Here is a 22945-nt window from a genome sequence, read left to right as displayed (position 1 = left end):
CACTGTTCTGTCCCTGTTCTGTTCTGTTACTGTTCTGCCCCGTAACTGTTCTGTTAATGTTCTGTCCCTGTTACTGTTCTGTTAATGTTCTGTCCCTGTTACTGTTCTGTTACTGTTCTGTCCCTGTTACTGTTCTGTTACTGTTCTGTCCCTGTTACTGTTCTGTTACTGTTCTGTCCCTGTTACTGTTCTGTTACTGTTCTGTCCCTGTTCTGCCCCGTAACTGTTCTGTCACTGTTCGGTCCCTGTTACTGTTCGGCCCCTGTTACTGTTCTGTTACTTGTTACTGTTCTGCCCCGTAACTGTTCTGTTAATATTCGGTCCCTGTTACTGTTCTGTTACTGTTCTGCCCCTGTTACTGTTCTGTTACTGTTCTGCCCGGTTACTGTTCTGTTACTGTTCTGCCCCTGTTACTGTTCTGTTACTGTTCTGTTACTGTTCTGCCCCTGTTACTGTTCTGTTACTGTTCTGTTACTGTTCTGTTACTGTTCTGTTACTGTTCTGCCCCTGTTACTGTTCTGTTACTGTTCTGTTACTATTCTGCCCCTGTTACTGTTCTGTTACTGTTCTGTTACTGTTCTGTTACTGTTCTGTTACTGTTCTGCCCCTGTTACTGTTCTGTTACTGTTCTGTTACTGTTTTGCCCCTGTTACTGTTCTGTTACTGTTCTGTTACTGTTCTGTTACTGTTCTGCCCCTGTTACTGTTCTGTTACTGTTCTGTTACTGTTCTGTTACTGTTCTGCCCCTGTTACTGTTCTGTTACTGTTCTGTTACTGTTCTGCCCCTGTTACTGTTCTGTTACTGTTCTGTTACTGTTCTGTTACTGTTCTGCCCCGTAACTGTTCTGTTACTGTTCTGCCCCTGTTACTGTTCTGTTACTGTTCTGTTACTGTTCTGCCCCTGTTACTGTTCTGTTACTGTTCTGTTACTGTTCTGTTACTGTTCTGTTACTGTTCTGCCCCTGTTACTGTTCTGTTACTGTTCTGTTACTGTTCTGATCAGTTATTTAAAGTATTGTTTGGGCTGCCGGTGGAATTGTATGCTTGGAGATTTGCCATGCCCATTTCCAAGAACCATACATTTGACATTTGTGGTTGATTGAATTGACTTGGAACCACCCCAGACTTTCAAGAACCACCCCAGACTTCCTAGAGTGTTAATATACTGTAGCAAGTTAACATTTGACCTGTTTTATGGGTCTTAGATAATGAACATGAATTACAAATGCAGTTGACTGAAATATATATTTTTTTTACATTTCTGGTCTGGAATAGCTTGAATGATTTAGTTCTTCATGTGAAGCTGTTTCAAGCCTGGTGTAGGGGAGGGCAGAAGGGAGTGAGGGAGGAAGGTAGAGCATTTCACTGGACAATGTAGGTCTATGTTAATATCTAAGAAATACTAAATTTACACACAATCAGTTCAGCCCTGTGTTCTACAGTGAGAGGGATTCCACATGGCACAGACACACATCATACACAGACACACACCCACACATCATAACTTAACTGACAGATTAAAGTCTGCTTGAAAGAGCCGCTAACCTAGCTAAGCTGCTAATGTTAGCTATCAAGCTAACAAAGTTAGTCCCAGATGAGTTTTCCAGTGGAGCCCTCTTTGACTAGAGAAGTAAATCAATCAATCAATCAAATTTATTTATAATGCCCTGATTTTAACAGAACATGGCCAAGATGTTCAAATGTTCATAGCGGGTTCAAATAACAATAATCACAGTGGTTGTAGAGGGTGAAACAGGTCAGCACCCCAGGAGTAAATGTCAGTTGGCTTTTCATAGCTGATCATTCAGAGTAACTCTACCACTCCTGCTGTCTCTAGAGAGTTGAAAACAGCAGGTCTGGGACAGGTAGCACGTCCGGTGAACAGGTCAAGGTTCCATAGCCGCAGGCAGACAGTTGAAACTGGAGCAGCAGCATGACCAGGTGAACTGGGGACAGCAAGGAGGCATCAGGCCAGGTTGTCCTGAGGCATGGTCCTAGGGCTCAGGTCCTCTGAGAGAGAGAAAGAGAGAAAGAAAGAAAAAGAGAGAGCATACTTAAATTGACACAGGACACGGGAGAAATACTCCAGATAAAACAGACTGACTCTAGCCTCCCGACACAAACTATTGGAGCATAAATACTAGACTCTGAGACAGGAGGGGTCAGAAGACACTGTGGCCCTGTCAGACAATATCAAATCAAATCAAATGTATTTATATAGCCCTTCGTACATCAGCTGATATCTCAAAGTGCTATACAGAAACCCAGCCTAAAACCCCAAACAGCAAGCAATGCAGGTGTAGAAGCACGGTGGCTAGGAAAAACTCCCTAGAAAGGCCAAAGCCTAGGAAGAAACCAAGAGAGGAACCAGGCTATGTGGGGTGGCCAGTCCTCTTCTGGCTGTGCCAGGTGGAGATTATAACAGAACATGGCCAAGATGTTCAAATGTTCATAAATGACCAGCAAATCAAATCAAAAATCAAATCAAATGTATTTATATAGCCCTTCGTACATCAGCTGATATCTCAAAGTGCTGTACAGAAACCCAGCCTAAAACCCCAAACAGCAAGCAATGCAGGTGTAGAAGCACGGTGGCTAGGAAAAACTCCCTAGAAAGGCCAAGACCTAGGAAGAAACCTAGAGAGGAACCAGGCTATGTGGGGTGGCCAGTCCTCTTCTGGCTGTGCCGGGTGGAGATTATAACAAAACATGGTCAAGATGTTAAAATGTTCATAAATGACCAGCATGGTCGAATAATAATAAGGCAGAACAGTTGAAACTGGAGCAGCAGCATGGTCAGGTGGACTGGGGACAGCAAGGAGTCATCATGTCAGGTATTCCTGGGGCATGGTCCTAGGGCTCAGGTCCTCCGAGAGAGAGAAAGAAAGAGAGAATTAGAGAGAGCATATGTGGGATGGCCAGTCCTCTTCTGGCTGTGCCGGGTGGAGATTATAACAGAACATGGCCAAGATGTTCAAATGTTCATAAATGACCAGCATGGTCGAATAACATTAAGGCAGAACAGTTGAAACTGGAACAGCAGCACAGCCAGGTGGACTGGGGACAGCAAGGAGTCATCATGTCAGGTAGTCCTGGGGCATGGTCCTAGGGCTCAGGTCCTCCGAGAGAGAAAGAGAGAAGGAGAGAATTAGAGAACGCACACCTAGATTCACACAGGACACCGAATAGGACAGGAGAAGTACTCCAGATATAACAAACTGACCCTAGCCCCCCGACACATAAACTACTACTGCAGCATAAATACTGGAGGCTGAGACAGGAGGGGTCAGGAGACACTGTGGCCCACTCCGAAGACACCCCCGGACAGGGCCAAACAGGAAGGTTATAACCCCACCCACTTTGCCAAAGCACAGCCCCCACACCACTAGAGACCAGCATGGTCCAATAATAATAAGGCAGAACAGTTGAAACTGGAGCAGCAGCACGGCCAGGTGGACTGGGGACAGCAAGGAGTCATCATGTCAGGTATTCCTGAGGCATGGTCCTAGGGCTCAGGTCCTCCAAGAGAGAGAAAGAAAGAGAGAATTAGAGAGAGCACACTTAAATTCACACAGGACACCGAATAGGACAGGAGAAGTACTCCAGATATAACAAACTGACCCTAGCCCCCCGACACTTAAACTACTGCAGCATAAATACTGCAGGCTGAGACAGGAGGGGTCAGGAGACACTGGCCACATCCGAGGACACCCCCGGACAGGGCCAAACAGGAAGGATATAACCCCAGCCACTTTGCCAAAGCACAGCCCCCACACCACTAGAGGGATAACCCAGACAGGATGACCACATCAGTGACTCAACCCACTCAGGTGACGCACCCCTCCCAGGGACGGCATGAGAGAGCCCCAGTAAGCCAGTGACTCAGCCCCTGTAATAGGGTTAGAGGCAGAGAATCCCAGTGGAAAGAGGGAGAACCGGCCAGGCAGAGACAGCAAGGGCTGTTCGTTGCTCCAGAGCCTTTCTGTTCACCTTCCCACTCCTGGGCCAGACTACACTCAATCATATGACCCACTGAAGAGATGAGTCTTCAGTAAAGACTTAACGGTTGAGACCGAGTTTGCGTCTCTGACATGGGTAGGCAGAACGTTCCATAAAAATGGAGCTCTATAGGAGAAAGCCCTGCCTCCAGCTGTTTGCTTAGAAATTCTAGGGATAATTAGGAGGCCTGCGTCTTGTGACCGTAGCGTACGTGTAGGTATGTACGGCAGGACCAAATCAGAGAGATAGGTAGGAGCAAGCCCATGTAATGCTTTGTAGGTTAGCAGTAAAACCTTGAAATCAGCCCTTGCTTTGACAGGAAGCCAATGTAGGGAGGCTAGCACTGGAGTAATATGATCAAATTTCTTGATTCTAGTCAGGATTCTAGCAGCCGTATTTAGCACTAACTGAAGTTTATTTAGTGCTTTATCCGGGTAGCCGGAAAGTAGAGCATTGCAGTAGTCTAACCTAGAAGTGACAAAAGCATGGATTAATTTTTCAGCATCATTTTTGGACAGAAAGTTTCTGATTTTTGCAATGTTACGTAGATGGAAAAAAGCTGTCCTTGAAATGGTCTTGATATGTTCTTCAAAAGAGAGATCAGGGTCCAGAGTAACGCCGAGGTCCTTCACAGTTTTATTTGAGACGACTGTACAACCATTAAGATTAATTGTCAGATTCAACAGAAGATCTCTTTGTTTCTTGGGACCTAGAACAAGCATCTCTGTTTTGTCCGAGTTTAAAAGTAGAAAGTTTGCAGCCATCCACTTCCTTATGTCTGAAACACATGCTTCTAGCGAGGGCAATTTTGGGGCTTCACCATGTTTCATTGAAATGTACAGCTGTGTGTCATCCATATAGCAGTGAAAGTTAACATTATGTTTTCGAATGACATCCCCAAAAGGTAAAATATATAGTGAAAACAATGATCCTAAAACGGAACCTTGAGGAACACCGAAATGTACAGTTGATTTGTCAGAAGACAAACCATTCACAGCGACAAACTGATATCTTTCCGACAGATAAGATCTAAACCAGGCCAGAACTTGTCCGTGTAGACCGATTTGGGTTTCCAATCTCGCCAAAAGAATGTGGTGATCGATGGTATCAAAAGCAGCACTAAGGTCTAGGAGCACGAGGACAGATGCAGAGCCTCGGTCTGATGCCATTAAAATTTCATTTACCACCTTCACAAGTGCAGTCTCAGTGCTATGATGGGGTCTAAAACCAGACTGAAGCATTTCGTATACATTGTTTGTCTTCAGGAAGCCAGTGAGTTGCTGCGCAACTGCCTTTTCTAAAAATGTTGAGAGGAATGGAAGATTCGATATAGGCCGATAGTTTTTTATATTTTCTGGGTCAAGGTTTGGCTTTTTCAAGAGAGGCTTTATTACTGCCACTTTTAGTGAGTTTGGTACACATCCGGTGGATAGAGAGCCGTTTATTATGTTCAACATAGGAGGGCCAAGCACAGGAAGCAGCTCTTTCAGTAGTTTAGTTGGAATAGTATGCAGCTTGAAGGTTTAGAGGCCATGATTATTTTCATCATTGTGTCAAGAGATATAGTACTAAAACACTTGAGCGTCTCTCTTGATCCTAGGTCCTGGCAGAGTTGTGCAGACTCAGGACAACTGAGCTTTGAAGGAATACGCAGATTTAAAGAGGAGTCCGTAATTTGCTTTCTAATAATCATGATCTTTTCCTCAAAGAAGTTCATGAATTTATCACTGCTAAAGTGAAAGCCATCCTCTCTTGGGGAATGCTGCTTTTTAGTTAGCTTTCCTCAATTAAGTTAGAAAAATAGGATGATCGAGCAGCAGTAAGGGCTCTTCGGTACTGCACGGTACTGTCTTTCCAAGCTAGTCGGAAGACTTCCAGTTTTGTGTGGCGCCATTTCCGTTCCAATTTTCTGGAAGCTTGCTAGTTAGTTTCTTATGAGATGTGTTTTTAGTTTTTAGGGGTGCAACTGCATCTAGGGTATTGCTCAAGGTTAAATTGAGTTCCTCAGTTAGGTGGTTAGCTGATTTTTGTCCTCTGACGTCCTTGGGTAGACAGGGGGAATCTGGAAGGACATCAAGGAATCTTTGTGTTGTCTGTGAATTTATAGCACGACTTTTGATGTTCCTTGGTTGGGGTCTGGGCAGATTATTTGTTGCAATTGCAAACGTAATAAAATGGTGGTCCGATAGTCCAGGATTATGAGGAAAAACATTAAGATCCACAACATTTATTCCATGGGACAAAACTAGGTCCAGAGACATGTTGGACAAAACCCACTGAGTCGATGATGGCTCCGAAAGCCTTTTGGAGTGGGTCTGTGGACTTTTCAATGTGAATATTAAAGTCACCAAAGATTAGAATATTATCTGCTATGACTACAAGGTCCGATAGGAATTCAGGGAACTCAATGAGGAACGCTGTATATGGCCCAGGAGGCCTGTAAACAATAGCTATAAAAAGTGATTGAGTAGGCTGCATAGATTTCATGACTAGAAGCTCAAAAGACGAAAACATCATTTTTTTTTTTTTTGTAAATTGAAATTTGCTATCGTAAATGTTAGCAACACCTCCGCCTTTGCAGGATGCACGGGGGATATGGTCACTAGTGTAGCCAGGAGGTGAGGCCTCATTTAACACAGTACATTCATCAGGCTTAAGCCATGTTTCAGTCAGGCCAATCACATCAAGATTATGATCAGTGATTAGTTCATTGACTATAATTTCCTTTGAAGTAAGGGATCTAACATTAATTAGCCCTATTTTGAGATGTGAGTTATCATGATCTCTTTCAATAATGACAGGAATGGAGGAGGTCTTTATCCTAGTGAGATTGCTAAGGCGAACACCGCCATGTTTTGTTTTTCCCAACCTAGGTCGAGGCACAGACACGGTCTCAATGGGGATAGCTGAGCTGACTACACTGACTGTGCTAGTGGCAGACTCCACTATGCTGGCAGGCTGGCTAACAGCCTGCTGCCTGGCCTGCACCCTATTTTATTGTGGAGCTAGAGGAGTTAGAGCCCTGTCTATGTTGGTAGATAAGATGAGAGCACCTCTCCAGCTAGGATGGAGTCCGTCACTCCTCAGCAGGTCAGGCTTGGTCCTGTTTGTGGGTGAGTCCCAGAAAGAGGGCCAATTATCTACAAATTCTATCTTTTGGGAGGAACAGAAAACAGTTTTCAACCAGCGATTGAGTTGTGAGACTCTGCTGTAGAGCTCATCACTCCCCTTAACTGGGAGGGGGCCAGAGACAATTACTCGATGCCGACACATCTTTCTAGCTGATTTACACGCAGAAGCTATGTTGCGCTTGGTGATCTCTGACTGTTTCACCCTAACATCGTTGGTGCCGACGTGGATAACAATATCTCTATACTCTCTACACTCGCCAGTTTTAGCTTTAGCCAGCACCATCTTCAGATTAGCCTTAACGTCGGTAGCCCTGCCCCCCGGTAAACAGTGTATGATCGCTGGATGATTCGTTTTAAGTCTAATACTGCGGGTAATGGAGTCGCCAATGACTAGAGTTTTCAATTTGTCAGAGCTAATGGGGGGAAGCTTCGGCGTCTCAGACCCCGTAACGGGAGGAGTAGAGACAAGAGAAGGCTCGGCCTCTGACTCCAAACTCGCTGCTTAATGGGGAAAACCGGTTGAAAGTTTCTGGCGGCTGAATGAGCGACACCGGTTGAGCATTCCTACAGCATTTCCTTCCAGAAACCGTGAGAAAGTTGTCCGGCTGCGGGGACTGTGCCAGGGGATTTATACTACTATCTGTACTTACTAGTGGCACAGACGCTGTTTCATCCTTTCCTACACTGAAATTACCCTTGCCTAACGATTGCGTCTGAAGCTGGGCTTGTAGCACAGCTATCCTCGCCGTAAGGCGATCGTTCTCCTGTATATTATGAGTACAGCGACTGCAATTAGAAGGCATCATGTTAATTTTACTACTTACAGTGCCTTGCGAAAGTATTCGGCCCCCTTGAACTTTGCGACATTTTGCCACATTTCAGGTTTCAATCATAAAGATATAAAACTGTATTTTTTTGTGAAGAATCAACAACAAGTGGGACACAATCATGAAGTGGAACGACATTTATTGGATATTTCAAACTTTTTTAACAAATCAAAAACTGAAAAATTGGGCGTGCAAAATTATTCAGCCCCCTTAAGTTAATACTTTGTAGCGCCACCTTTTGCTGCGATTACTGCTGTAAGTCGCTTGGGGTATGTCTCTATCAGTTTTGCACATCGAGAGACTGACATTTTTTCCCATTCCTCCTTGCAAAACAGCTCGAGCTCAGTGAGGTTGGATGGAGAGCATTTGTGAACAGCAGTTTTCAGTTCTTTCCACAGATTCTCGATTGGATTCAGGTCTGGACTTTGACTTGGCCATTCTAACAACAGGATATGTTTATTTTTGAACCATTCCATTGTAGATTTTGCTTTATGTTTTGGATCATTGTCTTGTTGGAAGACAAATCTCCGTCCCAGTCTCAGGTCTTTTGCAGACTCCATCAGGTTTTCTTCCAGAATGGTCCTGTATTTGGCTCCATCCATCTTCCCATCAATTTTATCCATCTTCCCTGTCCCTGCTGAAGTAAAGCAGGCCCAAACCATGATGCTGCCACCACCATGTTTGACAGTGGGGATGGTGTGTTCAGCTGTGTTGCTTTTACGCCAAACATAACGTTTTGCATTGTTGCCAAAAAGTTCAATTTTGGTTTCATCTGACCAGAGCACCTTCTTCCACATGTTTGGTGTGTCTCCCAGGTGGCTTGTGGCAAACTTTAAACGACACTTTTTATGGATATCTTTAAGAAATGGCTTTCTTCTTGCCACTCTTCCATAAAGGCCAGATTTGTGCAATATACAACTGATTGTTGTCCTATGGACAGAGTCTCCTACCTCAGCTGTAGATCTCTGCAGTTCATCCAGAGTGATCATGGGCCTCTTGGCTGCATCATTGATCAGTCTTCTCCTTGTATGAGCTGAAAGTTTAGAGAGACGGCCAGGTCTTGGTAGATTTGCAGTGGTCTGATACTCCTTCCATTTCAATATTATCGCTTGCACAGTGCTCCTTGGGATGTTTAAAGCTTGGGAAATCTTTTTGTATCCAAATCCGGCTTTAAACTTCTTCACAACAGTATCTCGGACCTGCCTGGTGTGTTCCTTGTTCTTCATGATGCTCTCTGCGCTTTTAACGGACCTCTGAGACTATCACAGTGCAGGTGCATTTATACGGAGACTTGATTACACACAGGTGGATTGTATTTATCATCATTAGTCATTTAGGTCAACATTGGATCATTCAGAGATCCTCACTGAACTTCTGGAGAGAGTTTGCTGCACTGAAAGTAAAGGGGCTGAATAATTTTGCACGCCCAATTTTTCAGTTTTTGATTTGTTAAAAAAGTTTGAAATATCCAATAGATGTCGTTCCACTTCATGATTGTGTCCCACTTGTTGTTGATTCTTCACAAAAACTTTCGCAAGGCACTGTAGCTTCGGCTGTTGGAGGTCCTGTCAAACCATGTCCAGATAAAGCGTCCGGAGTGAAAAAGTTGAGGGAAAAAACTAAAATGGAAACGGTAATTAAAAAGTAAAAACCGTAAAGTTGTCAGGTAGCAAAATAGGTTGGCAACAAAACGCACAGCAACACGTAAACAAGTCTGCAAGGCCCGAACAGGGCCAAACAGACAGGATATAACCCCACCCACTTTGAAAAAAGAACAGCCCCCACACCACTAGAGGCATATCTCCAACCACCAACTTACCATACTGAGATAAGGCAGAGTATAGCCCACGAAGATCTCACTAACGGCACAACCCAAAGGGGGGTGCCAAAAGAATGAAGGTTTCCAGTGCTGTAGGAGCTGTATCGACTATGTTTGTTAGGGACAAACTGGATCGTTCAGAGTTCCAATGTGGCAATTGTTTGCTTGTCGAGGATTATAGGCTTGAGGTGACTTCCTTGATCACGCTGGTCGCCAGCCTACGTAAGAAACTGGGGAAAAGGCAGAGTGGAGTGTTTACCTTTTCTACGCCTGTGGCTGAATGGCATTCGTGCATGTTGGATGCATCTCCGTCTTGTCGTTAACCGACTGGCCGGTGTTGCGTGGTGTTCGTTTACCAGGGGAGCCATCTCATGCCTCTCCTCCCCATCTGATAGTGGAGTCGAAGGAGCACAGCAAGAAGGAACACAGCAATCGACGATGGTCGCATGTCACGAGAACGGGGAAGACAGCGGCCTCCCGCAAAGCTGTCTAGACTCCCAACGAGAGCGGATACAAACAACTAATAATTTTGCCACCCTGATCTTCCTGCACCTTCGTCACTGGGGGGGGGGGGGGGGTGTACACCTGTGTCTGCGGCCATTGTGCCTATTCCAACTCCTTCCCCTACGATTTCGAAGTCGACGTCGGCAACCTTCCGTCCCTGCTCTGGATTGAGCAGGGTTTCTCCATCTGTCAGAGGTACCATCCTGTGAAGCATGGGAGTGGGGTTTCTCCATCTGTCAGAGGCACCATCCTGTGAAGCATGGGAGTGGGGTTTCTCCATCTGTCAGAGGCACCATCCTGTTAAGCATGGGAGTGGGGTTTCTCCATCTGTCAGAGGCACCATCCTGTGAAGCATGGGAGTGGGGTTTCTCCATCTGTCAGAGGCACCATCCTGTGAAGCATGGGAGTGGGGTTTCTCCATCTGTCAGAGGCACCATCCTGCAAAGCATGGGAGTGAGGTTTCTCCATCTGTCAGAGGCACCATCCTGGGAAGCATGGGAGTGGGGTTTCTCCATCTGTCAGAGGCACCATCCTGTGAAGCATTCTGTGAAGCATGGGAGTGGGTGGATTTTCTCGTCTTTCTCGCCAGCCGTGATTTTGGGCAGCTCCATGGTAAGAAATGTGACTCTCCCTGGTGCAAAAACAATGTCCTATCCCGGAACTTGTGTAAATGGCATTACTAAGCTTCCGTATGCACTACACCAGGACATGGACATCGATTCCATCATAGTCCATGTGGGTTTTAATGACATTATGAAGGGCAGCTCTGGACAGTTGAAACTGGATTTCAAAGGGCTGATTGACTTTGCTTGACTCTAATAAAATACCCATCATATCTGGTCATGTGCCCTCTCTGAATTGTGGCATTGAATGCTTTATCAGGATTCTTTCTCTTCACAACTGGCTACATGATTATTGCAGTTCAATGGGTGTAACTTTTGTTGACAATTTCGATACCTTTTGTAAACAAAACACATTTATAAGGAGGATGGGATCCACCCAAATCATTTGGGTTCCTGGATCCTTTCACAGCATTATAAGTCTGTATTAGGACAATGACTTATCAATGGCCCAAGCCCAGCTCAGTTAATTCCTACCATTGTGTCGCTGAGTCATCATAATGCTTTAGCAAATGCACATTATACCAGGAGCATTGGTAGACACAATGTAAGTAACCTAATTGATGTCCCTCTGACTGCCCTGAATGGCTCTGCTGATCCTACAGTTATTGTATGTAGCAAATATGTGCCTATGAACCAGATGTATGCTGTTAGCACTGAGGCTGTGGGCCCAAGTAGGAAGTCCACTGTGTGCAGCTCACCCTGCACTAACATAAATAACATGAGAATATCTACTTCTGCTAAGCTTCCCAGTAAAGCAATGAAAACAAGCAAGCATCCCAGAAAAGTGCTCAAAATAGCCCATGTTAACATAAGTAGCTTATGAAACAAGGTTCATTCAAATGAATAACTTGCTAGTTGCTCAGAAATGCACATTGACAATACCTTTCATGATACAGTGGTAGCAATACAAGGTTATAACATTTACAGATACAATACAAATGCCAGTGGTGTAGGTGTTGCTGTTTATATTCAGAACCACATTCCTGTAAAGATTAGAGAGGATCTCATGTTAAATATTGTTGAAGTAATATGGCTTCAGGTTCATCTGCCTCACCTAAAGCCCATTCTTGTGGGAAGTTGCTATAGACCACCAAGTGCTTACAGTCAGTATCTGGATAACATGTGTGAAATGCTTGATCATTTATGTGATATCAACAGAGAGGTTTCATCATGCTGGCCACTCAAAAAAAGCTTCAAACTGTAACCAGTGCAACCTGGTTCAAGTTATCAGTCAACCTACCAGGGTAGTTACAAACAGCACATGAATGAAATCACCATGCATTAATCACAACTTTACTAATGCTGCAGAAATGTGCTTGAAAGGAGTATCCAGATCCATCAGATGTAGAGATCGCAATATAGTAGCAATATCTAGGAAAACCAGTTCCAAAGGCTGGGCCTAATGTAGTGTATAAGAGGTTATACAATACGTTTTGTAGTGATTCCTGTGTTGTTGATGTAAAGAATGTGTTAGTTTGTGGTGTGTAATGAGGAGCAAACAGATGTTGTACTTGACACATTTATGAAATTGCTTATTCCAGTTGCTAATAAGCATGCACCCATTAATGCAATGACAAAAAATGGTATGGTTGAGAGGGATGAGTCTAAATAAATTGCCAGTAAGTCTGGCTGCACAACCGATTGGCAAACATACTGCAAATTGAGAAATCATGTGACAAAAAAAAATTAACTACACTATGAAACAAACATAAATGACATAAAGAATGATAGTAAAAAGCTTTAAAGCACCTTAAATTCATTGAATCATATGGCTCATTCATCACAAAACCAACTGATATTGCCAACTGCTTAAAAAAAAATTCATTGGCAAGATTAGAAAACTTAGTCATGACATGCCTGAAAGAAACGCTGACCCTAAACTTCCAAGTATATCTGACCGAATTATGAAAGACAAGCATTGTAATTTGGAATTGTGAGTGTGGAGAAATTATTGTTGTCTACCAAAAATGACAAGCCACCGGGGTCTGGCAGTTTAGATGAAAAATTACGGAGGATAATAGCGGACGATATTGCTACTCCTATTTTCCATATTTTCAATTCAAGCCTACTGGAAAGTGTGTGCCCCCAGACCTGGAGGTAAGCTAAAGTCATTCTGCTACCTAAGAATAGTAAAGCACCCTTTACTGGCTCAAATAACCGACCAATCAGCCTGTTACCAACCCTTAGTAAAGTTTTGAAAAAAATGGTTTGCTCCTCATTACACAACGCAAACCAACAAATATTCTTTACATCAACAACATAGGAATCACTACAAAACTTATTGTATGACCTCTTATAGACTATATTAGGCCCAGCCTTTGGAACTTTGATTTTCCTAGATATGGCTACTATATTGTGATCAATACATCTGATGGATCTGGGTACTGCTTTCAAGCACGTTTCTGCAGCATTAGTAAAGATGTGATTAATACATGTTTACTGCCTTAATTTTGCCAGACCCCAGGAAGTGTAGCTGCTGCTTTGGCAGGAGGTAATGGGGATCTATAATAAATAGAAATACACACACATCATACACACTCAACATATAGTAAGCATGTAACTCATCTTGGCCCTCTGTGCTCCCTGTCTCACCTTGTCATACTTGTTTGGTTACTACTTGATTCCATATGTGTTATTTCATGGTTTTGATGTCTTCACTATTATTCTACAATGAAGAAAATAGTACAAATAAGGTGTTCTAAAACTTTTGACCGGTAGTGTACCTAGACACACGCTATATACAGTATATGCACACAAACACACATGTTTTCACTGCACTACAAGGTTGTGGTCACATGGTGATGATGTAATTTCCTGAAGGCATTAGTTCATAAGTGGAGAGGGGCTGGATTGGAGTTAGTGGGGGGGTAGGGAGGGGCAGAGAAATGCATTTCCTATTGTCTGTCCATGTGGGGGATGGTTTGGAGGTAGCAGGCAGGATGCATGTCTCATTGCCTGCATCATGAAGTCGTAAAGAGGCTGTTATCGACTGGAGAACAACAGAGATGATGCCCCCTGACATCTGTTCACTACAGAGATTTTGCAGTCTCTGGAGAGAGGACTTTTAAATGGTAAAGCAGAGTAACAGCCCTGACCTCAGCATACAATATTATCACCTTACTGAGGGACTCACCATACCATATAATCACCATACTGAGGGACCTTACCATACCATATTATCACCTTACTGAGGGACCTCAGCATACAATATTATCACCTTACTGAGGGACTCACCATATTATCCCCACACTGAAGGACCTCACCATACTATCACCATACTGAGGGACCTCACCATATTATCACCATACTGAGGGACCTCACCTTACTGAGGGACCTCACCATATTATCACCATACTGAGGGACCTCACCATATTATCACCATACTGAGGGACCTCACCATACTGAGGGACCTCAGCATACAATATTATCACCTTACTGAGGGACTCACCATACCATATAATCACCATACTGAGGGACTCACCATAACAGTATCACCTTACTGAGGGACTCACCATACCATATTATCACCATACTAAGGGACCATACCATATTATCACCATACTGAGGGACCTCACCATACCATATTATCACCTTACTGAGGGACCTCAGTATACAATATTATCACCTTACTGAGGGACCTCAGTATACAATATTATCACCTTACTGAGGGACCATACCATATTATCACCATACTGAGGGACCTCACCATACCATATTATTACCATACTGAGCGACCTCACCATACCATATTATCACCTTACTGAGGGACTCACCATACCATATAATCACCATACTGAGGGACCTCACCATACCATATTATCACCTTACTGAGGGACCTCAGTATACAATATTATCACCTTACTGAGGGACCTCAGTATACAATATTATCACCTTACTGAGGGACCATACCATATTATCACCATACTGAGGGACCTCACCATACCATATTATTACCATACTGAGCGACCTCACCATACCATATTATCACCATACTGAGGGACCTCACCATACCATATTATCACCATACTGAGGGACCATACCATATTATCACCATACTGAGGGACCTTACCATACAATATTATCACCATACTGAGGGATCTCACCATACCATATTATCACCATACTGAGGGACCTCACCATACCATATTATCACCATACTAAGGGACCGATATGATATGTATTGTGCTTCGATGCTATGGTTTTATTGCAATTTAATGTTCAAGATATTCCCCCATCACTAATGATGACATCATCATCTTTGATTATCACATCCTTGATGACTACACTATGACTATAGCACTTTGAAGAGTTCTAATGTTTGTTGGCCAGTGTTATAATTATTATAGTGTGTTATAAACAGTGTAATAATACCATACCGTTCTCTCTCTGTGTCCCTGCAGTATGATGGTGTTTGGGGTGCTGACATTGATCCTGAGCTGGGCGTCTCTGGGAGCTGACCTGGCCTCTGCTGTGGTGAGTGAATTTGACTCTGAGGCCTGCATTCCAAATGGAACCCTATACCCCAGGGGTGTCAAACATACAGCCGGATCCTGCCATCCAGAGCTACCCTCTCCAACCCTAATCTAGAGCACCTGATTCTAAAAATGTGCTGGTTGATAAACTGAACCAGGTTAGTTACAAATGGGGTTAAAGTGAAAACCTACAGGATGATAGCTCTCCAGGAACAGGGTTGAGGATTGAAACCTACAGGACGTTTGCTCTCCAGGAAAAGGGTTAGAGTGAAAACCTAAAGGAGGGGGTAGCTCTCCAGGAACAGGGTTAGAGTGAAAAATGTTCAGGAGGGGGTAGCTCTCCAGGAACAGGGTTATAGTGAAAACCTTCAGGAGGGGGTAGCTCTCCAGGAACAGGGTTGGAGAGCCCTGATCTTGGGAATATGGCACCATATTGAAACAACTCAGGACCATGTCCAACTGTTACTGTGCTAATCAATTCTCACCATGGCTGACAGCTAAGACAAATTGCTTTGGGGCCAAGAGGGTTCACACTCACTTTGAAAGTCTTCTTGTAGAGTGTGTGTGTGAGTCTGTACCTTAGGGATATGGCTTTATATGTGCTCTGAATACGTATTCACAATGTGTTAACATAAAGCCATATTGCAAGTGCATAGTACTATCAAGATGGCATCAAACAGAGAGGGCTGCCTCGCTTCTAGTTCGTTGCAAACTTTGCAGTATTTCGTTTTTTTATGTATTATTTCTTACATTGTTAGTCCAGAAAATGTTATGTGTTATTACATACAGCCAGGAAGAACTTTTGGATATCAGAGCTGTGGTAACTCACCAGCACTACCAGCATTAGAACCAGGAATACAACTTTCCCGAAGCGGATCCTTTGTTCGCACCATCCAGAGCAATTGAACTGATTCCAGAGGCTGACCCAAAACAACACCGGCAAAAGAGAGGTACTCGGAGTGGTCTTCTAGTCCGATTTAGGACACACACCACCCATCGCTTCCGAGTATATTACTTGCTAATGTTCAGTTCCTGGATAATAAAGTTGACGATCTCAGGGCAAGGGTTTCTTTCCAGAGACATCATACAGGAACTCAAGTCCTTTTTTTCACCCAACCTAGAATACCTCACAATCAAATGCCATCTGTACTATCTCCCAAAACAATTATCTTTGGTTATATTCATGGCCGTGTATATCCCCCCACAAGACGATACCACGACGGCCCTCAAGGAACTTCACTGGACTTTATTCAAACTGGAAACCATATACATTAGCCTGATGCTGCATTTATTGTAGCTGGGGATTTTAACAAAGCAAATTTGAGGAAAAGGCTGCCTGAATTCTATCAACATATCGATGCTAGTACTCGTGCTGCTTAAACACTCAACAATTGCTCCATTTTGCTCCTCCCTTCTTATAGACAGAAACTCCAACAGGAAGTACCCGTGCTAAGGACTATTCAACGCAGGTCTGACCCATCGGAATCCACACTTCAAGATTGTTTTGATCACACGGACTGGGATATGTTCCAGGTAGCCTCCGAGAATAATATTGACGAATACATTGAGACGGTGACTGAGTTTATCAGGAAGTGTATAAGAGATGTTGTACCCACTGTGACTGTTAAAACCTACCCTAACCAGAAACTGTGGATAGATGGTATCATTCGCGCACAACTGAAAGCGCGAACCACCACATTTAACCATGGCAAGGTGACTGGGAATATGGCAAACAGAGTAGCCATATATACAAACAGAGTAGTCATTCCCCCTGCAAGGCAATCAAACAGGCAAAACATCAGTATAGAGACAAAGTGGAGTCTCAATTCATTGGCTCAGACACGAAACGTATGTGGCAGGGTCTACAGACAATCACGGACTACAAAAGGAAAACCAGCCACTTCGCGGACACCGACGTCTTGCTTCCAGACAAGCTAAACACGTTCTTTGCCCGCTTTGAGGATAGCACAGTGCTACTGACGTGGCCCGCTACCAAGGACTGTGGGCTCTCCTTCTCCGTGGCCGACGTGAGTAAGACATTTAAGCGTGTCAACACTTCCCGGCCCAGACGGCATCACGAGCTGCGTCCTCAAAGCATGTGAAGACCAGCTGGCTGGTGTGTTTACGGACATATTCATTCTCTCCCTATCCCAGTCTTCTGTCCCCACATACTTCAAGATGGCCACCATTGTTCCTGTACTCAAGAATAGCACTCACCTCTGTCACCATGAAGTGCTTTGAGAGACTAGTCAAGGATCATATCACCTCCACCTTACCTGTCACCCTAGACCCACTTCATTTTCTTACCACCCCAATAGGTCCACAGACGATGCAATCGGCATCACACTGCACACTGCCCTATTCCATATGGACAAGAGGAATACCTATGTAAGAATGCGGTTTGTTGACTATAGCTCGGCATTCAACACCATAGTACCCTCCAAGCTCATCATTAAGCTTGACGTCCTGGGTCTAAATACCGCCCTGTGCAATTGGGTCCTGGACTGCCTGACGGGCTGCCCCCAGGTGGTGAAGGTAGAAAACAACACCTCCACTTTGCTGATCCTCAACACTGGGGCCCCACAAGGGTGCATGCTCAGCCCCCTCCCATACTCCCTGTTCACCATTGAGTGATTGGCCAAGCATGCCTCCAACACAATCATCAAGTTTGCAGACGACACAACAGTAGTAGGCTTGATTACCAACAACGACGAGACAGCCTACAGGGAGAAGGTGAGGGCTCTGGGAGTGTGGTGCCAGGAAAATAACCTCTCACTCAACGTCAACAAAACAAAGGAGATGATCATGGACTTCCGGAAACAGCAGAGGTAGCACCCCCCTATCCACATCGACGGGACAGCAGTGGAGAAGGTGGAAAGTTTTAAGTTCCTCGGCATACACATTACTGACCAACTTAAATGGTCCACCCACACAGGCAGCGTGGTGAAGAAGGCGCATCAGCGCCTCTTCAACCTTTAGAAGGCTGAAGAAATGTGGCTTTTCAGCTAAAGCCCTCACAAACTTTTACAGAGGCACAATTAAGATCATCCTGTCGGGCTGTAACACCGCCTGGTACAGCAACTGCACCTCCCACACCCGCAGGGCTCTCCAGAGGGTGGTGCGGTCTGCACAACGCATCACCGGGGGCAAACTACCTGCCCTCCAGGACACCTACAGCACCCGATGTCACAGGAGGCTATCAACCAAGGCTATCATCCACCCGAGGCACTGCCTGTTCACCCCGCCCGCTGCCATCCAGAAAGCGAGGTCAGTACAGGTGCATCAAAGCTGGGACCGAGAGACTGAAAAACAGCTTCTATCTCAAGGCCATCAAACTGTTAAATTGTCATCACTAGCACAGAGAGGCTGCTGCCTATATACAGTACATAGACTTGAAATCATTGGCCACTTTAGTAAATGGAACACTAGCCACTTTAATAATGTTTACATATCTTGTTATGCATATCTTACACTCATCTCATATGTATATACTGTATTCTATACTGTTCTACTCTTAGTCTATGCCACTCTGACATTGCTCGTCCATATATTTATATATTCTTAATTCCATTCCTTTACCTAGATTTGTGTGTATTAGTTATATGTTGTGAAATTGTTAGATATTACTTGTTAAATATGGCTGCACTGTCGGAACTAGAAGCACAATCATTTCGCTACACCCGCAATAACATCTGCTAAACACGTGTATGTGACCAATACATTTTGATTTGATTTGAATGGAGAGGGTATTTTCTCAACCAACATTTCTTACCCCTTACTGCTGTCTGAAAAAAATGTGATTGGATGTCTGTCTTGAGTCAGATTCAACTCGGTATGACAAACACTGAGGAGAAGGAGTTGGAGACAGAAAAGAGGCTGCTGGAAAAGGAGAAAGGGCAAGTTTTTTGGACCCCTTTTGATTTCAATGAAACTTTCCATACATATTTTCCCATGGTTGAAGTGGTCAGAAAGTGACTTTTTGGACCTGAATGCTTTGTATGTTAACAGAGCGTACTGTAGGTGTTTTTACCAGTAGAGAGAGGGTCCTGAAAGTGTATTTCGGAAAAATCTTTTAGAGTGTGTATGGGAAATGTGTTTTTTCACAAGGTGGAAATTGTCCTTTGCCATTTTCTTCTTTGTGACATTTCTAATGTTTTTTCTAATGAGGTGATCAAAGTTGACCCATTTTGCCTACACCACCCTATCATGACACATCCATGTCTTTATAACTGGAAAAGGTAAATAGTTGAGTTTGATATAATTTTAAAGCTTACAAACAGGGTTGTCAAATTACTTAGTAATTTCTTTACAATGAATTGTCATTTTCTAACCTTTAACGTCGATATTTTCGTGTATCTTTAGATTAGACCTCTATTTTACATCATTTTTAGATTAGACCTTATTTTACATCATTTTTAGATTAGACCCTATTTGACATCATCTTTAGATTAGACCCTATTTTACATCATTTTTAGATTAGACCTTATTTTACATCATTTTTAGATTAGACCTTATTTTACATCATTTTTAGATTAGACCCTATTTTACATCATTTTTAGATTAGACCCTATTTTACATCATTTTTAGATTAGACCTCTATTTTACATCATTTTTAGATTAGACTTTATTTTACATCATTTTTAGATTAGACCTTTTACATCATTTTTAGATTAGACTTTATTTTACATCATCTTTAGATTAGACCCTATTTTACATCATTTTTAGATTAGACTTTATTTTACATCATTTTTAGATTAGACCTTATTTTACATCATTTTTAGATTAGACCCTATTTTACATCATTTTTAGATTAGACCTTATTTTACATCTTTTTTAGATTAGACTCTATTTGACATCATCTTTAGATTAGACCCTAATTTTACATAATCTTTAGATTAGACCCTATTTTACATAATTTTTAGATTAGACCCTATTTTACATCATCTGATATGTTTGTGTTGCAACTCAATATTAGGAAGGTGTTCTTCATGTTTTGTGTTGACTGTGTATAGTTAACCAGATCTGTCATCATCATTATACAACCAACTAGTCAATGATGTTCTGTCAGGGATTATGAAACGAATGATGATGATGTTTCTATCCTGGAGCATCTGAGTGCATGTGAATGATCTGTGTCTATCTTGGATCATCTGAATGCATGTACATTCTCTGTTTCTATCTTGGAGCATCTGAATGCATGTGAATTCTCTGTTTCTATCTTGGAGCATCTGAATGCATGTGAATCTATGTTACTATCTTGAAACATCTGAATGCTTGTGAATCTTTCTATCCTTGAGCATCTGAATGCATGTGAATCTCTGTTTCTAACTTGGAGCATCCGAATGCATTTAAATCTCTGTTCTTAGTACAGGAAGAGGGGTATTTCAAATGCATAGATGCTGCTGAGTCACCACACGCTTAAGGCTCGTCATGTTCCCTTTTTCTTCAGTTCACCACACACACATCCACACACCCTGATTTGACTTGGAGCTGTGGATCATGGAAAGTTGTTCCCCCCCTCGTTTTGACTTGGAGCTGTGGATCATGGAAAGTTGTTCCCCTCCTCGTTTTGACTTGGGGCTGTGGATCATGGAAAGTTGTTCCCGCCCTGTTTTGACTTGGGGCTGTGGATCATGGAAAGTTGTTCCCCTCCTCGTTTTGACTTGGGGCTGTGGATAATGGAAAGTTGTTCCCCCCCTCGTTTTGACTTGGGGCTGTGGATCATGGAAAGTTGTTCCCCCCCTCGTTTTGACTTGGGGCTGTGGATCATGGAAAGTTGTTCCCGCCCTGTTTTGACTTGGGGCTGTGGATCATGGAAAGTTGTTCCCCTCCTCGTTTTGACTTGGGGCTGTGGATCATGGAAAGTTGTTCCCCCCCTGTTTTGACTTGGGGCTGTGGATCATGGAAAGTTGTTCCCCCCCTCGTTTTGACTTGGGGCTGTGGATCATGGAAAGTTGTTCCCCTCCTCGTTTTGACTTGGGGCTGTGGATCATGGAAAGTTGTTCCCCCCCTGTTTTGACTTGGGGCTGTGGATCATGGAAAGTTGTTCCGCTCCTCGTTTTGACTTGGGGCTGTGGATCATGGAAAGTTGTTCCCCCCTGTTTTGACTTGGGGCTGTGGATCATGGAAAGTTGTTCCCCCCCTGTTTTGACTTGGGGCTGTGGATCATGGAAAGTTGTTCCCCCCCTGTTTTGACTCGGGGCTGTGGATCATGGAAAGTTGTTCCCCCCTGTTTTGACTCGGGGCTGTGGATCATGGAAAGTTGTTCCCCCCCTCGTTTTGACTTGGGGCTGTGGATCATGGAAAGTTGTTCCCCCCCTGTTTTGACTTGGGGCTCTGGATCATGGAAAGTTGTTCCCCCCCTCGTTTTGACTTGGGGCTGTGGATCATGGAAAGTTGTTCCCCTCCTCGTTTTGACTTGGGGCTGTGGATCATGGAAAGTTGTTCCCCCCCTGTTTTGACTTGGGGCTGTGGATCATGGAAAGTTGTTCCCCCCCTCGTTTTGACTTGGGGCTGTGGATCATGGAAAGTTGTTCCCCTCCTCGTTTTGACTTGGGGCTGTGGATCATGGAAAGTTGTTCCCCCCCTGTTTTGACTTGGGGCTGTGGATCATGCAAAGTTGTTCCGCTCCTCGTTTTGACTTGGGGCTGTGGATCATGGAAAGTTGTTCCCCCCTGTTTTGACTTGGGGCTGTGGATCATGGAAAGTTGTTCCCCCCCTGTTTTGACTTGGGGCTGTGGATCATGGAAAGTTGTTCCCCCCCTGTTTTGACTTGGGGCTGTGGATCATGGAAAGTTGTTCCCCCCTGTTTTGACTCGGGGCTGTGGATCATGGAAAGTTGTTCCCCCCCTCGTTTTGACTTGGGGCTGTGGATCATGGAAAGTTGTTCCCCCCCTGTTTTGACTTGGGGCTGTGGATCATGGAAAGTTGTTCCCCTCCTCGTTTTGACTTGGGGCTGTGGATCATGGAAAGTTGTACCCGCCCTGTTTTGACTTGGAGCTGTGGATCATGGAAAGTTGTTCCCCTCCTCGTTTTGACTTGGGGCTGTGGATCATGGAAAGTTGTTCCCCCCCTGTTTTGACTTGGGGCTGTGGATCATGGAAAGTTGTTCCGCTCCTCGTTTTGACTTGGGGCTGTGGATCATGGAAAGTTGTTCCACCCTGTTTTGACTTGGGGCTGTGGATCATGGAAAGTTGTTCCCGCCCTGTTTTGACTTGGGGCTGTGGATCATGGAAAGTTGTTCCCCCCCTGTTTTGACTTGGGGCTGTGGATCATGGAAAGTTGTTCCCCCCCTGTTTTGACTTGGGGCTGTGGATCATGGAAAGTTGTTCCCCCCCTGTTTTGACTCGGGGCTGTGGATCATGGAAAGTTGTTCCCCCCTGTTTTGACTCGGGGCTGTGGATCATGGAAAGTTGTTCCCCCCCTCGTTTTGACTTGGGGCTGTGGATCATGGAAAGTTGTTCCCCCCCTGTTTTGACTTGGGGCTGTGGATCATGGAAAGTTGTTCCCCTCCTCGTTTTGACTTGGGGCTGTGGATCATGGAAAGTTGTACCCGCCCTGTTTTGACTTG

The 22945-nt window shown here is 44.1% G+C and overlaps 1 protein-coding gene across 4 annotated transcripts in view; it reads left to right on the top strand.

Annotated features, from left to right (window-relative positions):
* The window catches only part of LOC110502951 (protein tweety homolog 2-like), a 151203-nt gene that overhangs the window by 113813 nt on the left and 14445 nt on the right, over positions 1–22945 (top strand). For all 4 annotated transcript variants that reach the window (XR_005039240.1, XR_005039239.1, XM_036960751.1 and 1 more), the window contains exon 6: positions 15304–15376. Coding sequence is in view for 2 of the 4 variants with exons in the window: in XM_036960751.1 (XP_036816646.1) it covers positions 15304–15376 (73 nt within the window). In the remaining 2 variants the exon portion in view is untranslated. The remainder of the gene's footprint in view (positions 1–15303; positions 15377–22945) is intronic.

Source organism: Oncorhynchus mykiss, chromosome 23, assembly GCF_013265735.2.
Source record: "Oncorhynchus mykiss isolate Arlee chromosome 23, USDA_OmykA_1.1, whole genome shotgun sequence".
Lineage (NCBI taxonomy): Eukaryota > Metazoa > Chordata > Actinopteri > Salmoniformes > Salmonidae > Oncorhynchus > Oncorhynchus mykiss.
Note: the sequence above shows the minus strand (reverse complement) of the source record. Positions and strands in the feature narration are given on the sequence as shown.